This window comes from Mustela putorius, unplaced genomic scaffold (genome assembly GCF_011764305.1).
Source record: "Mustela putorius furo isolate JIRA1106 unplaced genomic scaffold, ASM1176430v1.1 tig00003845_pilon_pilon_pilon, whole genome shotgun sequence".
In the NCBI taxonomy this organism is placed as follows: domain Eukaryota; kingdom Metazoa; phylum Chordata; class Mammalia; order Carnivora; family Mustelidae; genus Mustela; species Mustela putorius.
Genome location: NW_025421998.1, coordinates 37,426,686 through 37,448,127, shown reverse-complemented (window position 1 = coordinate 37,448,127; position 21,442 = coordinate 37,426,686). Strand labels below are relative to the sequence as shown.

The 21,442-nt window shown below is 40.5% G+C and overlaps 1 protein-coding gene across 1 annotated transcript in view; it reads right to left on the bottom strand.

Moving 5' to 3' along the window:
- COL1A2 (collagen type I alpha 2 chain) overlaps positions 1-21,442 on the bottom strand; it is a 35,673-nt gene that overhangs the window by 11,412 nt on the left and 2,819 nt on the right. Inside the window, exons 2-33 of the mRNA XM_004767862.3 lie at positions 21,294-21,304; positions 20,689-20,703; positions 20,027-20,062; positions 18,784-18,876; positions 17,232-17,288; positions 14,205-14,249; positions 14,064-14,117; positions 13,915-13,968; positions 13,551-13,604; positions 13,086-13,139; positions 12,532-12,585; positions 10,730-10,774; positions 10,384-10,437; positions 10,241-10,285; positions 9,825-9,878; positions 9,215-9,313; positions 9,051-9,095; positions 8,849-8,947; positions 8,378-8,431; positions 8,113-8,220; positions 7,695-7,748; positions 7,496-7,594; positions 6,487-6,540; positions 5,922-6,020; positions 5,498-5,551; positions 4,983-5,036; positions 4,778-4,831; positions 4,440-4,493; positions 3,403-3,447; positions 2,022-2,120; positions 751-858; positions 4-57 (exon numbers count right to left, since the gene is read on the bottom strand). Coding sequence (XP_004767919.1) covers positions 4-57; positions 751-858; positions 2,022-2,120; positions 3,403-3,447; positions 4,440-4,493; positions 4,778-4,831; positions 4,983-5,036; positions 5,498-5,551; positions 5,922-6,020; positions 6,487-6,540; positions 7,496-7,594; positions 7,695-7,748; positions 8,113-8,220; positions 8,378-8,431; positions 8,849-8,947; positions 9,051-9,095; positions 9,215-9,313; positions 9,825-9,878; positions 10,241-10,285; positions 10,384-10,437; positions 10,730-10,774; positions 12,532-12,585; positions 13,086-13,139; positions 13,551-13,604; positions 13,915-13,968; positions 14,064-14,117; positions 14,205-14,249; positions 17,232-17,288; positions 18,784-18,876; positions 20,027-20,062; positions 20,689-20,703; positions 21,294-21,304 — 1,958 coding nt within the window. The remainder of the gene's footprint in view (positions 1-3; positions 58-750; positions 859-2,021; positions 2,121-3,402; positions 3,448-4,439; positions 4,494-4,777; positions 4,832-4,982; positions 5,037-5,497; positions 5,552-5,921; positions 6,021-6,486; positions 6,541-7,495; positions 7,595-7,694; positions 7,749-8,112; positions 8,221-8,377; positions 8,432-8,848; positions 8,948-9,050; positions 9,096-9,214; positions 9,314-9,824; positions 9,879-10,240; positions 10,286-10,383; positions 10,438-10,729; positions 10,775-12,531; positions 12,586-13,085; positions 13,140-13,550; positions 13,605-13,914; positions 13,969-14,063; positions 14,118-14,204; positions 14,250-17,231; positions 17,289-18,783; positions 18,877-20,026; positions 20,063-20,688; positions 20,704-21,293; positions 21,305-21,442) is intronic.

Sequence of the window (21,442 nt, the reverse complement as noted above, 5' to 3'; positions counted from 1 at the left end):
CACACGGGCACCATCTCGGCCTGGGTTACCAACTTCACCTCTGAGACCAGTTTCACCCTGAAAGTATAAAGCAAGAGCAACTTTTGGTTTTCCGGCCCAATTTTTGGATCAAAACGAATCCGCAGTGCTTTTACAGAAAATCCCACACACCTCTAGTCCTGTAACATTTAGTCACGTCTTGAGACCCTACCCTTCTTTAGGTTGTGGAATGAGGGGGAAAAAAAAACGTAAGGGAAAAATAATTCAGGGCCCTCTCCAGATTATCGTGAAATATATTCTTTTCTAATTTCCATACTCTCCCCTGCAGCATAATCAAGCAAGGTACACATTCACGTGGACAGAATTCTAAGGCGACATCACAATGGGCCTCGGTGCCCGATCGCTCTTACGGCGTAACTAATGCAGCAGCACGGCTGACAGCTGTTCAATATAGCGTCTTCCCATTAATTAGGGCAGGATGAGGCATTATTGTTAGTGGCATTAAAATGAGCCTCATGTATTACTCAACACCATCTGTTTGCGTGAAATTCCATGGTAGCAAGGAATTTTGCCAGATTAGTGAGTTTAGAAATGCGTAGGTGCTAGGTGGCAGAGGGAAGTGTGTAGAGAGAGGTCTCAAAACTCTAGCAGACCACCTCCCAGGAACTGTTTTAAAAAAAAAAACCCAACAAAATACCAGGCAGCCCTGGGCGGCCTGCTTGGCTCGAGTTCCTCAACAGCACGAGTTAAGGTGCAACAGAGAGAGGGTACCTTTTCTCCCTTGCCTCCGGGGACGCCGGCAGCGCCCCTCTCTCCTGGGAGCCCGCCAGGACCAGACGGACCCGCCGTGCCCGGAGCACCCAGCACACCAGGCTCACCCTGGAATCAAACACACGTGAAATCAATTATGTCAGCGGCAAGAAAAGAAAATGAAACTCGAACTCTTGAAGGATTCCAATTTCAACATTTAATAGGTCGCATTCTTGCCTGCTTAGAGACACAAAGGAGGGCCATTGAAAAGCAGGGAGGCTGTAACCGCGGGAGACGCGATTAATGACGGGGTGGCTGAAGAGAAGTGGGAGTGGGTGGCCGTGAGCTTTCTCTAACCTGCTCCCGATCCTCTTCAGGCAGGCAGGCAGCCATGGAAAAGGGGAGGCCCGGACAATAGGACGCGCAGAGTGAAAAATGTTGGCCCACAAACCTTTCTCAAGGATAAGTCGCTCAGCCCACGCAGGCGATATGGAGAGAAACCTCGTCAGCTGGGGAGATGTTTACATTTGAATCTCCTTAAGAGCAGGGAGTACAAGCTCCCACTTTATATAAAGACCCTACAATTCCATGTACTTCAGACCTATTGACTAACTTCTAAGAGAAAACCGAGAGTACTGTCCTCTGGACCAGGTTTTCTTTCCCGTTTCCTCTCTCCCTCTTAGCTTTTTTTCTAATATCCTTCCACCTCTCCAAATAGCTTTTTTAATAATCTTTGCCCCCCCCCCCCATAAGTGTCACTCCATCAGGAGTCACAGGAATTGCCTTCTCTTTACTGTGGTCAAAGTAATCCATTTTTTAGAAACGTGTCATTCCACCTATTTTAAAATGCAAACCAGATTCCGGTTTGAAACCCAGCTTGTCAAGCTTCTGTCTGGGAGATGAACGTATTGTCCAATACGTTCCTCATGAAAACTTAGACCACCTCTGGAAATTTTTCTCTCTGAAGTAGGAGAAGGTGAAACTTTGTTCTTAAAAATAGGGTCCAATTGTTTGCGATGTTTCTAGATTAAAATCCAAGTGTTCGGAGCACAATGATGTGAGAGTAAGAACCATACTAACTCATTCATGGCTGTAGAAGACTGGGACTTCCCTTCCTCTACACTAATTCAGGTCCACTGGAATCAGATTGTCATTTACTGAGATGGAAATCCTTACGGAGTAGGAAATTAGAAAAAAAAAAACCTGAAAAACAATTCATTTCCTGTTGTAAATAATCTCGTTACTCTAGAGCATACTGGGCCAAAGCAGCAATAGAGAACAGAAAATTTTACCTTATTTCCATCGGGCCCAGGAGGTCCAGAAGGACCTCGGCTTCCAATAGGACCAGAAGGACCAGCAGCACCACTTTCTCCAGGGGGCCCACGCTCCCCCTGCGAGAGAGAAAGAGAGAAAGAGAGAGAGAGAGAGAGAGAGAAATTAAACTGTTGCACTCTTCATCGCTTTCAGAGATTCCATTTTACACATCAGAGTTCTTACTTTTTAAGCCGTTGAATCCTATTTCTGCCATTATAAAATTATAACTACTTTTCCTTAATTTCTCTACTAAGCAAAATGAATGGATCTGAGGGTTGTGAAGGGGCGGGGGGGGTGGTGGGAGGTTGGGGTACCAGGTGGTGGGTATTGGAGAGGGCACAGATTGCATGGAGCACTGGGTGTGGTGCAAAAATAATGAATACTGTTATGCTGAAAATAAAAAATAAAAAAAAATGAATGGAGGGGATGAGATAATCTCTAAAGTTTCATTCAGCTTTAATATTCGGGGGCTACAACTCCTAAATGTTTTTCTTCTAGAATATTCAAACTTGGAACTCGTTTTTTTTTTTTTGTTTGTTTGTTTTTTTGTTTTGTTTTTTTTGTAATAGATCCATAGGTAAAAATAAATGCCAGTTATGCATGGTAGTCATAGGGAAAGACTGTGTCATTTTAGAAGAGCAATGCAAGGTGTAGATAGGATTAGATATACTCATACCCACCCTCCCTTTTGTAATCTTATGCATTAGCAGTGTAACAAAATATTTAACAGGATATACATGTGTATGTGTGTCTGCATGTGTATATCAATCTCTCTACCTGTCAATCTACATTTGTCCCAATTGCATGTCAGCCTCACCATGACAGGGTACTCCACGGGCCAGAATATTTAACATGTATGTAGTCCACATTGCAACTGTTTCAAAGGCCCTTGTTATAATTATGGTTGGGGCAGACTCATCATTCCAGTTATTCTAATGACCACACACAAATTAAATCTATTTTTTTAAAATAAGAGCTGATTCATGATTTCTGCTTTAGACTTTGAACATCAATGCACATTGCAAAAGTGACTTAAAATCTTAGTAAGATATTACTTTTCCTTGGCTCAGTTTGAGCCACTTTCATAAATATAACTTGTCTATATAAATAACTGAATAGAATACATATATTAGCTCATTTATGTTTCTTAGAACTGTGTGGTTTGGGGCTGCAAAATAGGAGTAATTAAATTAAAAAGTCTACTTTCAATTTAGAAATCAAATGTTCTCTACAGATTATGTTGGAGTACAGAAGAGTGTCAGGAACTTGTTGCAAGATCAGTAGCTTTTAAGAGAAAGCACTACTCATTTTAAAAATACCTTGACTGAAGTTTATGAAAGTAAATTAAATAATACTTACTCTTGGGCCAGCAGGACCAGGGAGACCAAATTCACCAGGGAGACCCTAGGCAGAATATGATATAGAAATAAATCATGAAATGTATCTATGTTCTTGAAATCCATTTAGGATTAAGATATTTAGATAGCTTTTGAAATAGCTAAACAAAGCCAGCTAGGCTCTAGCTCCCTGAGTGTGTAAAAGTACAGCGCTATTAGGAACAAGAGAATTTTCAGTTGTATACGGACAGATACAAAAAGTGAGAATTCCACTGATATCAAGGATATTTCTATGCAAGAACCTGGTATCAGAAAATTTAAGTTTCCATTACTTAGCTTATTACTTTAAAACAATTTATCTCATTTTATAATATGATAAATAATGATGAACAATATCAGACATTGCCTATTTTTAGTTATATAACAGACTGCTTTCTTAATAGAAATGATCATATTCTGCACATTACCTAGTTAATCGTATACCCAAGTGTATCTCCTTTATTACTGACCAGCTGTCTCCTTAATGTGCCCCACTGTTGACAAAGGAGACCAGGCCACAGAATGTAACTGAATTGAGGCACATTCATCACAATTACCAGAGAAAATGACTCAGAACTCCTGCCCTGATTGTGGCTAGAAGTGTCATGTCTGAATGCCAAGAAAAACATTAAATGCAATTTTTCAGGGTCTAGTTTGGTGGAAAAGCAGTGCATTTACTTTTTCACTATGGGAAAGGAAATAATTTGCATGTTAACATTACCAAGAACAAGACAAAAAGTAAGGCTATTAAGCAGAATATTCATTGATATATTTTCCTTTCATAATGCAGTGTTTCATTCAATCTTTAAAACAAAGGAGTTGTTATTCCAAGACAGTGCAAGTAACCGGGTTTATTCTCTCCAAAGTACCAATGTAAGTAGAACACTATCATTAACATATGAAATACGAAGTTTCTTTTTGCATATTATAATTGCAGTGCAGTCCTAGGTTCCCTGGGGTGGGGGTGGGGGGGGGGAAGTCCCAAATTTCCGTGAGCCTGCTATCCCTTGTTCTACTCACCCTTTCTCCTGGTTTGCCAACTTCACCAGCTGTACCTGCGGGGCCAGGCAGACCCTAGATGAAAAAGACCACAAATCTCAATCTTGTGCCTCTATTCAGAGGATTTGCGAATAATTGTTTTTTTTTTCTGGACGCTATCTGATATCGACACGATCACGAACTATTCTAGGTTATTAAGGAGTTACACAAAAGTTTGCCTTGAAAAGGTGGACCCTTCCTTACTTCAGTTCTGAAATCGTGCTCTGTGCTGGGGGTGGGGGGCGCGGGGGAGTGCTCTGGGGATTTACAACCAGCTAGTATGAGCAAAGGCAATATTCTGTTTGTCTCTGTTGACTTACCTGGAAGCCTGGAGGACCAGCGGGACCTTGTTCACCTTTTCCACCTTGGACACCCTGAAAGTAATAGTAAAGAGGGCCTAAGTAGAGATGTACGCCACCATTGCTGTCTGGCCAGACAACTTTTGCACAGGAAAAAGGAGACGGTCATTTGGGAGGACAAGCTTCGTTTGGGGCAGCAAAGGACGAGAATGGGAGAAATACTCACTTGTGGCCCAGGAGGCCCCTGAGCACCATTGTTTCCATCAGGACCTGGAGCCCCCTACAACAGGCCACAGAGAGGTACAGCATTACCTGTGAGTTTAAGAAGACTCGAAACCTCATGCATTACTTTCTCAACACGTCCCATCTTAGCATGACTTACTGTGGGTCCCCTGCCCAAATGCCAACTTTTGGTATGGCTTGTGGGAAGTTCACGGATGGAGGGCAATTTATGAAGGCCAGAGAATGCTACTAGCATCTGCATAGCTTTTTAATCATAGATTAAATAAAAATTAAATGCGCCCATAAATAATTTTTACCTACTATACATTCTGATTTGTTGGCGCTCCACTGCCTTATAAGTGTGGTCGAAAAAGAAAAAAGATATTCTGGGACTATAAAAGGGTCTTTGGGGATGCCATTTTGCAAAGACAAGGACAGAATTCTATCAGATGGCCTCAGAGGACAGGTGTTTCCAGAGGGAAAGCTACGTGTGGGCAGATATGCAAAGTCAGCACCTACCCGTGCACCAGCAAGGCCAGCGTGACCTTTCTCACCGGGTTTGCCAGGATCACCCTAGAATAAACATTTAAAAAAAAGGACACAATGTCAATTTCACCACGACAATTCTGAAAGGTCAATTTCTTGCTTGCTTTGCTTTTCTTAAGGTCCTACTCTTTGAATTCTGTCCGCTAGGGCACGTCCCACCATCTCACAACTCCAAGTGCAATGAGGCGCACCTACGTCCCCAGGGGCGCAAGCTCCGGAGGCAGATCCCCATCAGGTGTGCAGTGGTAGCCTGGAGAGCGGCTGCCACTGCGCTAAGGGGCTTGTAGTGTTCTTGTGCTGAAAGGGATGCCCCGCCCTTGAGGTGGAGTGGACTGAGGGCAGCCGGGAACCCAGGATTTGGTGAACGTGCGGAGGAAAGAGGGTGTGGTGTGCTTACGGTGGGGCCTTTGGGTCCAGGGAATCCGATGTTGCCAGGCTCTCCTCTTGCTCCAGCTGGGCCGATCGGTCCCGGCCTGCCATCAATACCAGGGAGGCCCTGAAAGCAGAGTTTATTTAAAGTTCACTCAGCATCGACTGGAGTCTCCCGACCTCAAGCTGGGGATGCTCCCGTAGGAAGAAACAGAATCATCCTCGGAACACACAGAGCTTCCTGGTATAAAGTGTCAATGAATTATGAATCCATTTTCCTTTTCTAAATCGGATGTCAGTACACACACAGCCAAGTCAATCTCAGATGTACCCAATTCCCTCCTTCCCTCCCTTTCCAGACCCTCGTCACCCTCTTCAATTTTCCCTGCCATGTTTTTTTCTTTCCCTTCCCTCCTTCCCGTCCGGCGTTCATCTGGACTCCATAATTACAATCTATTACTTTGCGTTCCCAGATGATGTATGTGGCTGATATTTATTTTCAGTGTGTTCATGTATAAATAAGCCGCAGAATAGACTTGATAAGAGTGCAAGAAGTGTCCTTGAAAATATAATGGAAAATGAGCAGTTCTTACCATGGGACCTTCTTTACCAGCTGGGCCAATATTTCCAGGGGCACCAGGAAAACCCTATAAAGTAAATGAGGATGCTTTCATGTCGGCACTTCAACTTACATACTCGAGGCTCCAATTTATGAAAAGCTCACAAAGCGCTTCCCCTCACCCCACCCCCGACTTTTCGTTTGTTGCCTAGGGTAAACCATTAGGGGTATTAGCCACTAGCTGGGAGGTATGAAAAGAGCTCTGAATCTTTCTTCTCTCTGTTTTTTTTATTTTATATATATATATACCTTTCCTTTCATTGGAGTTTAGTGCAACGGATTCATTTATGGAGATCTCAAGAAACTGGGAAGCAACATACTATACAGGCAAAGTGTATCATGTTCTTTACCCCATAGTAGAAAAACAAATACTTTCAGCAAGCAATTTTCAAAGTGGATTTTTTTATTGCTACATTTGGTGTCTTTATTACTTGTTTATGGTACCATTACAGATGATATTCATCCATAAGAGATAATGGAGGCAAAAAAAAAAAAAATCACTCTATTGCTATGGATTAGAGTGTCTACGAATCTAAAGGTCATTTCTCCATGGCTAGTGTGATGCTGAATACATTAAAGCATTTTGTGATTGCTGGAAAAATGATTTCACTTATGAATCTAATACACTGATAATGTATAGTCCTAATACGTTTCATGGACACCTTATATAAAACTCACAAATTGAGATAAAAGATTCATGCTGATAGGAGAACCAACCTAATTTGGGTATATTAAAATAAATCTATTCTTCAAAAAACCTCACAACCATTGGATCAAGTAATAAATAAGAAATTGATGAACTAACCAAATTCGTAAAAATATCTCTGGGCTTTGATAAAGTTAAATTAAAAAGGCAACCATCAGCAAATCTACTAACAGATTTACTTTGGATGATTCTTTTTTTTGTCTTCTAATATTAATCATTCCTTTCAAAAAGGAAACAGTGCCAGGTATGACTTGCTCCAAATCAATCTGAAACTTACTCGGGGTCCCATGAGGCCAGGCTCTCCAGGGCGACCAGAATCTCCATTGGGACCTCGGACACCAGCAGGGCCGGTTGCACCACGAGGGCCGGGAGGACCCTATTCAACAGAAGGAGAGGAGAGGATGCTAAATCGAATGACAGCCCCACCAAAAGAAGCATCGGATTCCTTTCCCGGGAGTGAGTAATGGACAGCTTACCATGACACCAGCTCTGCCATCAGCTCCAGGAAGACCACGGGAACCAGGACTTCCCTGTAAGAAAGTACATTAAACAGGAAGGATTGGGAAAAACCCCTGAATCCCATAGGGCAGCGTTTACTGAGACATGGCTTGCATGCAAGAAATCTTGATGCCCTGAAGGGAGAGATACAAACAAAAAAACCAAGCCAGAAAACTTCACCCAAACCTCAAAGGAATGCGTAGAGGAGGCATTCTACAAAAGTAGGTCAGCATTGTTTCCAGACCAAACTGAGAGTCACTGATTTAATAAAGGAGATGGAAAGCAGATGCTCCCCTTGTCTAGAAAATGCATTCAGTGGTTCTGACCAATTCCCAATGAAAGGGTGTCCTCAGATCCCTCTGGTATGTCAGGGTGTCAAGAGCATCTGGAACCTACTCTCAGCCCAGGGGGTCCAGAGGGGCCAGCGGATCCAGCTTCACCATTGGGGCCTCTCTTTCCTTCTTCACCACTGGGACCAGGGGGACCTTGGGGCCCAGCAGAACCCTGTTTCATGAGAAAAGCAAAAGAGGAGAGAATAGGAAAAATCAATTTTATGTCATATCTAGCCAGAGAAAAAGTAATCATTTTTTTAAAGTAAAAGTAGGACTTTTTAGATCAAACAAGTAATAAATCCATAAAATTCGATCATAGAACTACTTACAGGTTCACCCTTGTTGCCACTCTCTCCTTTGGAACCAGCTGGACCAGGTTCACCCTAGAGTTCAATACAAAATGGCAGTCAAAGGAAAAACAGGTGTCACAGCTCTCTCACAGACAAACATCTTGGAATATTTATGGATCAAGATAAAGAGAAATGTGTGTCCAGGTTCACATTCAAATAGCTGACAGGGGACTGGCTTCACTGAACAGACAAGAGCAATATAGAAATCTACCTCACTGACCTCTGGGGAGTGTTCCAGGATAGCAGGAGGGGTATGTGTGGGAGAGAGAGACACACAGACACATAGATGGACCAGACATGTACAGGCACTCTCACAGAAGTAATACACACTAAAAATGCTCAGGAAAGAAAAAAACAAAAATGTGAAGACCACAAGAAGTTGAGATGGTGACAAAATGACAGCTGAGTCGGCCTTTCAAGATGATGGGAGCTGCAGCCACGACCACTTACCACTAGTCCCCTGGCTCCAGTAGCACCAGCAGCACCAACAGGGCCGGGAATTCCACGGGGTCCAGGGAGACCGGGAGCGCCAGCAACACCGGGCAGGCCCTGTGGAGACAATGTGGCGTGGTGGGTCCTGAGGTGCTGGGCAGACCAGGGTGTGCCCAAGTGTGCCTAAAAGCACAGTGGCCCAGGGTGGCCAGATACTCACAGCAGCTCCTTTAGCACCAGTCAGGCCATTGGCTCCAGGGTTGCCCTGTGAGGAAGAAGAGAAGAGGAGGTCATCAGTCAATGGGAATGTTTCTGTTCTTTGACCCCACCTTCACTCCTTTCGCCTGCTTCCACTCCATGAGGCTGATGATGGTGGCTACTTACAGGAGGTCCAACGGGGCCGGAGACACCTGGAAGACCCACTTCACCACGGGGACCCGCGGGACCAGCAGGACCAGGGTTACCAACTGGTCCGAGTTCACCCTAAGAGAGGGAATGACACCAAGGCATTGGTCTGCAGATCATTAAACAGCGTATCTCCATTTTTAAGCCCCCAAGTTCCACGAACTTTCTTCAGAACTGCAATCATTTCCCTCATCTCATTTGGTACCATAGATTTGGACAGGGGTTCCTATTTTCCTGGCCTTGTTCTGCCATCTTGGTTACCTACCATCTTCACCTACCTCTGTCTCTCTGTGATAGACACTCTGGTTCTCAGCTAGTCAGTCCTCAGTAGTTTGGGAGTATATCCCAGAGGGGTCCCATAAAATAAAGTTCTTTGTTGGCTTCTGTATCTATGTTCCTGAGCTCAAGTACAGAGACATGATCCACATCAAGCTTTAAGTGAGAAAACGGATCATTCTACATCCATTCTGAAAGGGGCGCTCATTAAGCTCTCTGTGGTGTAACTTCCTATCTGCAAATATAGGGCCTGTCTTTCACATCACAGTAAGAAATGGATCAAGGTAATGACAATGGTTGGCAGTGTTTTTACCTTGGGGCCAGGAGCACCAGGGAAGCCTGGAGGGCCAGCAGACCCAATAGGACCCTGAAACCGAAGTAGAATATGGTAAGAAACTGCTTCCCAGCAAGTTAACAACACAACAAGACCAGAAAATTAAAGTGGCTTAGAGTGGCTTGATCTTATTTAATACTGGCAAAGAGAAAATGGACAGTCTGTTGCCATTAATACCAAAGGGGATACATTCAAGGTATCCAAGGGGAGGTAGATTTTACTTTTTGAAGCAATGAAGAGCCCTGGAGACCACAGTACTTATAAATAGAACCTTTGAGAAACCACATAGAACATTTGGTAAGATGTCTAAAATGGTATTATTTTTACAAATTAATAAAGATATTTTCCATCCCAAATTCTCAACCCTTCCCAAATTCTTCAGTGTCAAAACTTACAGCAGGACCCACAGGACCCACACTTCCATCACTTCCACGGGCACCCTATGAAGAAAATAAGGAAGACAAAGTCAGAGGAAAGTTCAGTGGCCGTTATTAGAACAATTTTTAAAAGGATAAGGGACAAAAACGGAAGCACTCACAGCTGGACCAGGGGCACCGACACGTCCTCTCTCACCAGGAAGCCCACGGGCTCCCTAGAAGCAGAAATATTTTCAATGAAATCCACAATGCTAATTTAAAAAATGTCACAGGCATCATTTGCTTTGTCCAATTTCCAACATGCGCAAGAATCCACTAGAAATAAATAGGTCTTGTTCTAATTCCAACTAAAAGGTAATGGATTTCAATTAAGTATGCAGAAGGTTATTAGAAACATATCAAAGAGTACAATGCCGAGGGAAATGGTAATTAGCAAAAACATGAAAGAAGTTCCAGCTTACACAGAGGATATATATTTAGATTTACAATCAAGTCATCGATACTTACTGTTTGACCTGGTGTTCCATTTTCACCAGGGGCACCGGGTTCACCCTATGTGGAAAAGAAGGATTGAGGTTTTGTTCATTTCAGGGTATCAGTTTGTTTTTTTTTTTTTTTTTTCCCTGATTGGGTCATTTTTACCCTATTATTTTTTTATTATTATTTTTAAAATTTTTAATTTATTTGACAGAGATCACAAGTAGGCAGAGAGAGAGGGGGAAGCAGGCTCCCTGCTAAGCAGAGAGCCCAATGCAGGGCTCAATCCCAGGACCCTGAGATCATGACCTGAGCCAAAGGCAGAGGCTTAACCCACTGAGCCACCCAGGCCCCCCTACCCTATTATTTTAATTTGAACCATTTATATATTTTGTAACATTTCTTACACAGATAGACTTTCTCAATTACGCCAATCCATAAAATTTTAAATTTCTAAAATATGCGTTTTTAATATAGATAATAGCAGATACCAGAGTACTAGGGAGATGTGGTCATTTGAGGATTATGTAACCCAGCTCTAATATTCCCCCTTAGATTTTGGGTATCATTTTGACTAGGCTTATGTATCAGGAATGATATCATAAAAAGAGATGGCAGAGAATAAATTGCTTTCAAAAGAACCGTATTTACCCTCTTTAAAGTTATTCTTAACAGTCAGTATTTTCATTTTTGTAAAATATACATGGAAATTTAAAGCTTTGTAATATTTTTCAAAGCTATCTTATTTATTCCCAACCCATATTCTTATCTTGAGTAAAAACCATGGTACCGGCAGGGGAGGGGGAGCAGTCATTTAATAAAATGACACATGTGAAGGAACTTTGTTACTAAGGAATCTGATTCGGGTCTAGAAGAAACAGATTTCACAGACCCTTTCGGAACCATTCATTTCTAGGCTTCTATGTCAAGTGTATTCTTTGGGAATAAGCAAAAAGTTGTTCTTTGCGAGTCAGAACTTCTAGTCTCTGTCCTCCTAACTGCTAGATGTGTGACTCTGGACAAGTCACTCATTCTCTCTGTGCCTCAGTTTCCCTCATGTGCAAAATGAGCTCCTTTCGATGCTAACATTTTATGATGCTGGTACTAGTAGGCTGAGCTATTACATTAGGCTCTAGGGAGAATGAGTTTGACCTTATCCATTTGTGTGGCAGCTGGAAAGTTAGAACAGATTCTCCATATTCATGTTCATTTCTAGTCCCGCTAGTATTCGTTACTCATTAATTTGTAATTACATTGGTATTCACTTTAATATCACATTATCTCCTTAATAGGAGAGAGAACATTTTATAGTTGAAAATGCTGTCAGAGAAGAGCCTAGCCAAGAGATAACACACTTCTGAGACTTTAATTACCTAATTAAAAATTTTTTGAGTGTGCACAGATAAATCACAGGAAAGAGGTTGAAAAGTGTATTGTGACATGAATGTACCTATCTAATTAGTGCATGGCAAAGGAGAATTTACAGTTTAAAATAACATAGCGTTCCAGTATCTGATTATATGTTTATTTACTTTTATTTTGGCTACAGAGATCAGCTGAAATTGGAGGATAGGAAATGAAGGAAGAAACTATTGACATTATTTTTATCTCAACTGTTTAACAGCTATTGAATTAAAGAAATGGTATTAATAATTGGACTTTTGTCACAGAATCCCATAGCCTCACCACTGAGGCTCTGAAGTACTGAAGAGGAAATAAGATATTCTTTGGAATACGAGTAGTCTTCACTAAAAATATCCCTTCTGATGGTCATGGGGAATTTAAGTCAATTTAAAACAACCACAACAACCATGTTCTGGCTTAGTATTTACCTTCACACCTGGAGCGCCGGGCTGTCCCTTCAATCCATCCAGACCATTGTGTCCCTGAAATGCAAATCCCTTATTATTAAAATGCAATTCCATCACAGTGCTTTGTCAAATCCTGCCCTCCCCCAGGGATGACCCCTTCTGTGCAAGGGAGGGTCCAGCCAGCCAGGCCAGGCGGCTGCAAGGGGCAGACTTGCTCCACTGCCCCAGGTAAGCTTCCTCTCTGCACTTGGATGGGAAGGAAACAGAATTAGATGTTCTCTCACAGCCTCTCCCTCTTAAATAATTATTACCATTTTCAGATGGTTTTAAGTACCTCTTCAAGTCGTACGCCTTTTAGACAATTTTCTCTGTAGGGATCCTCATTTCTTGGAAGCTGGGAGCACACTGAGAAAAGTGCATCCCACCATACTTTTCAGCCATCTGAACTCTTCTCTAACTCTCTTTTCTCTGGCAAATTCCAGGAATTTGGAAGCAAGTATGTGTCACCCAGGAGTTTAAATATAGTCGAGGCTGTTCCTAAAAGCATGTACTCTCTGGGTAAAGAATGTGCTCACCCGAATGCCCTTGAAGCCAGGAAGTCCAGGGGTCCCAGGGAAACCACGAGCACCCTTAAAAGCAAACACAGAAGAGAACAAGTCATGTTTTCATTCTAAATTAGAAAACAATGATTTCTTCCCTCCAAAGTATTTCTTCCCATTGAAGTTCAAACTTGGACTAGGTTCAAGACTAGAATATTTTAAGCGCATCCACTTGCTCTCACTCGAGTAACACTAGGCTGTTTGAACAAAACAGGGTTTTAGCTTAGGGCCAGCTTGCCATCATTAAAACGACATCCCTCGCACTAACAAACACTGTATGCATTCTTGACTGGGCTCCCTGCTTGGTCAGATGCTTTCAATGAGTGGTACAAGCAATCCAACATCTAGGTGACCGTTTAGACGGATACGGGTTTTACCATCCACCTGGCACGGGAGACGCCTCTGACGTCTGGGCTGGAGACCCCGGGATAAAAAGCTTACCTGTGGTCCAACAACTCCTCTCTCACCAGGTCGTCCAGGTTTTCCAGGGTGACCCTAAAACATGAAAGCATCGTAGGGTCAGCCTTTTCTTGCTAAGCGGTCAGATCAAAGTTGGAACATCTTGGTTTTAAAGATGAGGGGAAAAGGCATTCTACAAAGATGTGGGTCCGAATACATACTTAATGGACAATGAATTTCCCAAAATACAAACAAAGATTTCATTAAAATAACATCTTCCACATGGATGAGTTATGTCGGGCATATCCAGCTTTTGGCAGAATACTTCATTTGAATCCAGAAAGTCTTGTCGAGGAGGGAGTGTTTAAATGGCATTTTGGAAATGCTTATGAGTGAATATACTCACATCCTCCCCAGCCTTGCCAGGAGGCCCAGGTGGACCTCGAGCACCCGCAGGACCCTGAAGAAAACAGGAGACCAATCATTTCGTTGAGGTTGTATTAATAAACATCTTGAAGAAACATAATCTACCACAACGGGCGAAAATGTACTCACAGTTTGACCAGGTTCACCGGGCTCACCAGCAGGTCCTTGGAAACCTTGGGGGCCCTAAAAGAAACCAGTACGTCATACTCCACACATCTCTCTAATTCTGGCTTTTTCCATAAGAAAGGTTACCAGCTGTGGGTTACTTACAGGAGCGCCAGATGCACCAGGTGGCCCTCGAGGTCCCATCAAGCCCTAGAAAGAGGACAAGTCTTAGCACTGAGAAGTTATGGAGGCTTTGGTTTGAGTTGGAGAGCACTGGCATAGTAGTGCCACCGACGTTTTGTGATAGACAAACAGGACTGTCCTGGTTTTATTTCAGTTTTTGTTTCTGCCAGGGAGGCTCTTACAGACCAACATTTCCTCTACTATTTCTCTGTCTTTGCTTCTGCCTTTTCTCCTACCCAAATCAGCAGAACCCAATTGGGTGGGTGGATACAGGTTCCTTAAATTTGCAGACAACTGGGCTGATTGAGATTGTTCTAAAGCAATGAATTGGAATCATGTGCACAGTATGGAATATACAACCGCCTTCTGGGCCGTGGGTGAAGCATTTCCATTCGGAGGGCCTCGATCATAGGTCATCTCCCCCTGTCATATTTAGCGAAGAAATTGATATTTTTTCTTTCTTGCCGCAAGTGGCATCAATTGAAAAGGATCAACAGTCCTTCTTAATGATTAGAGGGAGGTTTGTTATGTAACCTTATAGCTCCTTTTAGGGCTGCTGGGGACTGATGAAAATGTCAGACCAAAGCTGAGGTAGTGAGGGGTGAAGGAAAAAATGAAACATTATTGAAATATCCTAGAAGGTTCTAATGTTATTACTGAAAATGTGGCCCACACCCACAGCAGATGCTCCTTCCTTTTGTTTTTCCTTCTGTCACAGGCAAGTAGAGCGAGACAGTGTTACTAGTTTGTGAGTTAAATCCACATTCTTGACTCCCCTTTGCAGTAAGCAGGTCTGTGCAAGATCTCTTGTAGGGGCCAGCTCCTTCATGCTGAAAATATTGCATAGGCAAGTCTAGGGTAATTTGTTCATGACACATCAACCATGGGGACTCTGCAGGCAAGTCTGCCCCACGGTATTAATGCCTAGAGTGAAATAATATGGATTTTATTAAAAAGCAGCTCATCTTAATTATAAGAATTATTTGTTTGGTTTTAGAAATTGCTTCCACATTAAAAGAAACTGTCACTTTTCAATCAAAATAATTTTTTAGGTATACATTAAAAATAATTTTCTTTGACACCATGAATTTTTAATTATATTTATTCATTTTTCTGCATATTTGCAACAATTTCATTTACATAAAAGGTAGTTTATTTTGTGGAGGCTGGGAGACGGACTATGATTACTCATTAATTCAGAGAAGAACCCTGTGGGGTTTTAGAGTTATTGATTTTCCAACATGGAAAATTATTTTAATACTTTATTGCTGCCTATCTTTCTTATTTGTGAACCACATATCTGTTGATTACATATATCTGTGACTGTGTGGGGATGGTGCAAGCTTAAATTATATTTCATTGATATTTAAAAGTAAAACACTCTGTTTTGTGCCCCCCAGAAAATGTTCCAAAGTCAGGGGAATCTGAAATCCATATTAATTTTCTGGGCTTATGTAGGCTATTTAATTTATTTTTTTTCCCCTTTAGCTTCTTCCTGAGACATAGGTACTGCTTTAAAGCTGACTAATGTTCAACATTAGCTGAAATGGCTAATTTCAAATACCCAATACAAACAAAGCCAAAGAAAATCTCTACTTCTTCATTTTAGATATGGATGTTTGAAAATTACCAGAAAAATCAGGAAATTGGAAATCATCAATTAAAGGCACATTACTTCTCAAATGAGAGTTTTAATTTACACAATTTACACAGTGGATTAGCTTACTGTGGACCATTAGGTCCAGCCGACATCTTCTTTTGAAGACAGAGCACTGAATGCACTGTCCAGGTGAAATTTATACTTTACAGACCATGTTAACGTTACATTGCACTGTTTAATTAACTGAATATTCTTAGTTCCAGCCATTTTTGCCTTTATTTTATACATACTAGTATATATTGTGCATGCTCATATTATTTTTTTTCTAACACATCTTATTAATGCTTATTGGTTGCTTGTTAAAGATACACCATCATCATCGTAATCATGCAGGGAGCTTTTCTAGCTATTACTCAAATTATAGGATATGTTGCTTACTATTTGTGCTGAGTGATATGAATGCTAAATTACACTCTTATTCTCTTCTGTATGGATTTATAATAGACTAAAAAGGTATTAATCAAAAGGTATTAAAAGAAACATTTCCAGTACTGTTAACTCCTTGAGGGAGGGTGAGATTCTGCCATATTCATGGCTACATCCCAACGCCCTAGTACAAGTGCTATTCTGAAGAGCTCATTGAAGGTGTCTAATAAATAGTTGCTGAATAAGTTGATATTTTATTCAAGTACTAGATACGTGAAACACGATGTCGTTGATTATCAGATATCCTGCCTGAAGACAAGTCCCAGTTTTGTCATTAACCACTTCTATGGCCCTAGAAAAGTTTAAACTCTCTCGTATAGGACAAATGGGTGGGGGCATCTGGCTGGTTCAGTCGGTTAAGCATCCGACTCTTGGTTTCAGTTCAGGTCAAGACCTCAAGGTCCTGGGACTGAGCCCCGCATTGGGCTCCATACTCAGCACAGAATCTGCTTGTCCCTCTCCCTCTGCTCTTCTGTTACCCACTCAAATACATATATAAAGAAACAAATCATTATTTTTTTAAAAAATGGGCTGGACTAGAACTTGCTATTCCTTTCCAGCAAGTTTATAGGACTTAATAGCTCTGCATCTCTACAGGTTGCTTAAGATTCTGAGCAATGTTAAAGGATATAAAAAAATTAATCAGAGTGATCACTCTTTCAAATTAAATTGATTTATCTAAGTTATAGTTACTATGTCCAGAGATTATTTACACACTGGACACATGTTTGTAGAGAAAATTCAACCCCCAGATCTAGAGTCTTGTAGATCTGAATACAAAAGGACTTGTTGCCTTTATCTGATCTAAGTATTGAGTGTTAACCTAAGGTAGTTAAGGAAATGGCAATGTGAAATTTTTTACAAAGAAACAAATTCTCTATTCAGTAATTTTTTTAGCTGAGATTAAAAAGAGGGAAGCATACCATTGGTCCAGGTCCAAGGCCAACTCCTTTTCCAGGATCATACTGAGCCGCAAAGATCTAGAGAGGGAAAAACACATTATATAAAAATTACCAGCTCTGTAGTTCATTTTCTCATCTTACTTGTACAGATTTTTATGTTGTTATTTTAAAAAGGGAGTGATATTTTTATAAACTTATTAGTTTATAATTCCATATTGAGCTAACTTCCTAAAAAGTCAGGAGAGAATGTAAGTTTAAAATGGAGTCCCCAGGGGCGCCTGGGTGGCTCAGTGGGTTAAAGCCTCTACCTTCGGCTCAGGTCATGATCCCAGGGTCCTGGGATCGAGCCCCTCATCGGGCTCTCTGCTCAGCGGGGAGACTGCTTCCTCCTCTCTCCCTCTCTGCCTGTCTCTCTGCCTACTTGTGAACTCTCTGTGAAATAAATAAAAATCTTAAAAAAAAAATAAAATAAATAAAAAAATGGAGTCCCCACCTGGTTTGAAGTGGGAAGCTTCCTCACCTCATTTTTTCAAACCCTTTCTGCTCTGCCAGTCACCTCTCCCCTCATGCACCCTCTAGTTCTACACTGAGAAAGGGGAGCTTTCTAAACTTTAAGTCCTTGGAGACTCCTGAGAAATTGAGCAGAGAACGAGAGGTCACCTTTGCATTTCCACCTGTTGTCCTGCTCCTCCAGAACTACACAAAAGTGACTGAGAGGCCTTTTTCTTGCTGGAGTTTCAAAAAAGGATATAAAGTTTTCAAGTTTGGAGGAAAATTAAATTAAAATGCCCCTTGGAAGATTAAACTTTTAAAAAATAGTTCACAGTAATAACTTTACTGTTAAAGATCTCTCTTATAGTAGTAGATCTATTAAAGGAGGTGCTTTTTAATGCACTCAGTAGATAAGCAATCATAATAAGATCTTCTGGGGGAGAAAGGTCTTATTTTACTGGCATACAGTTGGATATTAGAATCAGGCTCCTGATTCATAGTGCTAACCAATTAAGCAAATATGTTTTCCTTCCTGCAGTGAGGCCATTTGGCACTCATACCATTGTTAAAGACATAAAGCTAAAAGAAGATATTAATGAAAAAGGGAAATGTACTTTTCTCAAATTAGTTTCAAGCAAATTAAACCTAAAACTACTTTGAATGTTGGTTCAGCAGACTTCAAGCCAAGGAGAATAAAAAGAGTAGGATGTTTGTGAAATTGCTGAAGACCAGGGATTTCACTTATAATTCAATCTAATCAAACTCTTTAATAATGCAACACCTCTTATTTGTGCCCTACTGATGAAAGATATTAAATCCCCAAATTAAATAATAGTCGTGAGGGCTGCAGTTACCTTCAGTGAACACAAAGACCAGTTCTGTAACTGACAAGGGCTCACAAAGAAACCAGGCAAAGCAAAATCTTGAATGAAGAAACCAAAGAAATGAATAAAATGTACTAATATCCAAATAGCAGATTCTCCCTTAACTGTTAAAAATAAGCTCCACAATGAGCCTTCTTTCAATAGAGGTAGAAGACACTGAAGTGAGCTAAAAGTTAGCAGTACTTAAGACGCCTTACCCCGCCAAGACCAGGGGGGCCAGGAGGTCCAGGTGGACCAGGAGGGCCTGGGATACCATCGTCACCATCTCTGCCTGGTGGGCCTGGTGGACCCTGTTTTGTAAAAAGCAAATTCGGTCATGGTTAGACAGACCCCCATAGAAACCTATACATATAAAAGGAGACCTAATATATGTGGTAAGATCAGTGGTTCAGACCTTTCAATGTGCAAGGGGTAAGGAAATTTAATATGCCATATTTGTCATCGATTGAACTTCACTTATGACATGGGTCTTTCTTAGAAGGAGGTTTAGTTACTGATACACAAAGAAGACACTGGGCAGACTAGTTCCGCTGGAAGAGGGACAGCTCAGCCTTTGAATATTAATTCAAAATGGAGCTCCAGAATTCAAATAAAGATAGAAATTATAGCTACCATTTATAATTCTATAAATTTCACATGGAGATCAGTACACAGTGGTGTTCTCTGTATACTGATTGTCAGTTAAGACTGATGAACTTACTCAACAGTTTTGGTATACTATGTATGAATGGTAGATTAATTGATAGGATAATAAAGTCACTTTATCACAAGGTAGAAAATCCTGCAGACTTCCTACCGTTAACACTATTCATGTCGTTACAATAATTTACTGACATAATGCGACCTCTACTAGACTGTTGGGAGTAGAATACATTTTAGACTGCGCTTCCCAATAGATATTAGATATAGGTATTTATATATTGGCAAAAGTGTCATATAATGTAGCTGTACATGCCAAATAAGCAGAGCAGAGAGATCTAAGAATACCATGAATAAATCGCAAACCTAACTTGCACATTTATGAATTTAGGCAGAAGCATGTTGTTGACTGCTGTTTTACTACTATTCCCGCGCTTTGTAAGAGATCTTGCTTGAAAAGCAAACAAAACGTGCAAAGAGAGGACTGTGGGGATAGGTAGATGCATGTCCATCTACCTACTTATGCATAATGATATGTGTAAGTTGGACAAGTCTACTGAAAACGAAGACAAACTAATGCAAAGAACATGGCTGGTTTTAACATCTTGGCTTTCTAAAAAGATAATCTTGATCTAGAAAAATAGTGATTATATATGATAATTCTAATTCTACTCTTCTGCAGGGCATTATCTGCTTAAAAGTTGGTGCAAATATCTCAACACATAATAATCCTATGAACCGTCTAACCAGTAGTTATTCAAATATGCTCCAAAGCTTTTTAACAGTTCAAAAATCACGCACCCTTTCTCCACGTGGTCCTCTATCTCCAACTGGGCCCTGTGAGGAAGATACAAACAGCAGAATAATAAATGTCTAAGTGATTTCCAATGAACGAGAAAGCAGTCTTGATAATAATTAGTTGGTAAGACTGATCTAAACACTGTATTATTAGAAAGTAGCTGTAAAAATGGCATAATACAATAGAAAATATACATTGTTTTTATTATAATTACATGTAATGTTTTCAACCTGGGAGACTAGAGGCTGCAGTCTCCAGTCATTAGGCCAATATATAACTACTATTTTTAGAAATATGATTTCTGTGGATAAAGTTATCATTTTGTTACACTGTTAACAGTATATTTAAAAAGGCCTTTAAAATAAACGTTCATTTACTACCTATAATTAACGTAATACTCCTTCCATCTCCAGAATTAAGTCTTTTTTTTCTTTAGTATGTAAATCACCAGTTTGTATAATATAATTAGAGATAATTCTGAAAGATAATGAAACTTGGTTATCTTAAAAATCAAAGCTGCTTTATTTTATGGTTTACTTAATGCATATCCATGTGAGCAAAATCTTGACAAAATATTTTCCTTCTGTAGTTTACTATAAATTTAGTTAAATTAGAAGATATTTCTGATCATTTCAGATATTATGGAAAAGTATTAGACTCTTACCTTTCTTGCAGTTACCTAGAAAAGAATCAGAAATAATTATGAGAAAAATTGTGTATTTTTTTAAATGGCTCCCATTTCTGTATAGTGTACAAATAGGTCTATGGAGTACATACATCATGCATACCATTATTCCAAAATGTCAAAGTATGATTTTAAATTTTACCCACAAATTAAATAACATGTTCAGAACCAAAATGCATCCTTATCTCTAAATATGCCTCAAATTCAATTCATGAGCTAAGAATTTGTTCCTAATACTCTTGCAAATGATTCCAAGGGAGTAACAAGATTCTCTAGCTCTGTGAAGTCTCCTGCTTCGTGGTAGTGGATGCTTAAAACCCAAACTTCCACTGGATTATTTATTCTGTTTCTTATGAGCATTCTTGTAAGGGTGGTCTCATTCAATAGCACCGCCCATTTTGGAAATTGGGGTGGGTACTTTCTAGGCAGCCAGCAAAATTTGACTACCATAACTCTTGAGGATTTTCTTGGAAATCCAAATTGTTCCACACCACTGTAACCTCTTCCTTGCCTAGAGAAGGCATAAATGCGGCCAAAAACATTCCCAGTATAAAAAAACAAATTCTAAAAGTAATTTTACTCACCTCTTGTAAAGCTGTAGAGGAAAGGGAAAAGAGGTAAATAATCATTAGCATCATTTCATTGATTCGTAGCAGCAATTAACAAATAGACATATTAGCCTATAAAGTTGACTTAGCTAATTAAAGGATCAAGTGTATTTTTTATTAAGAAT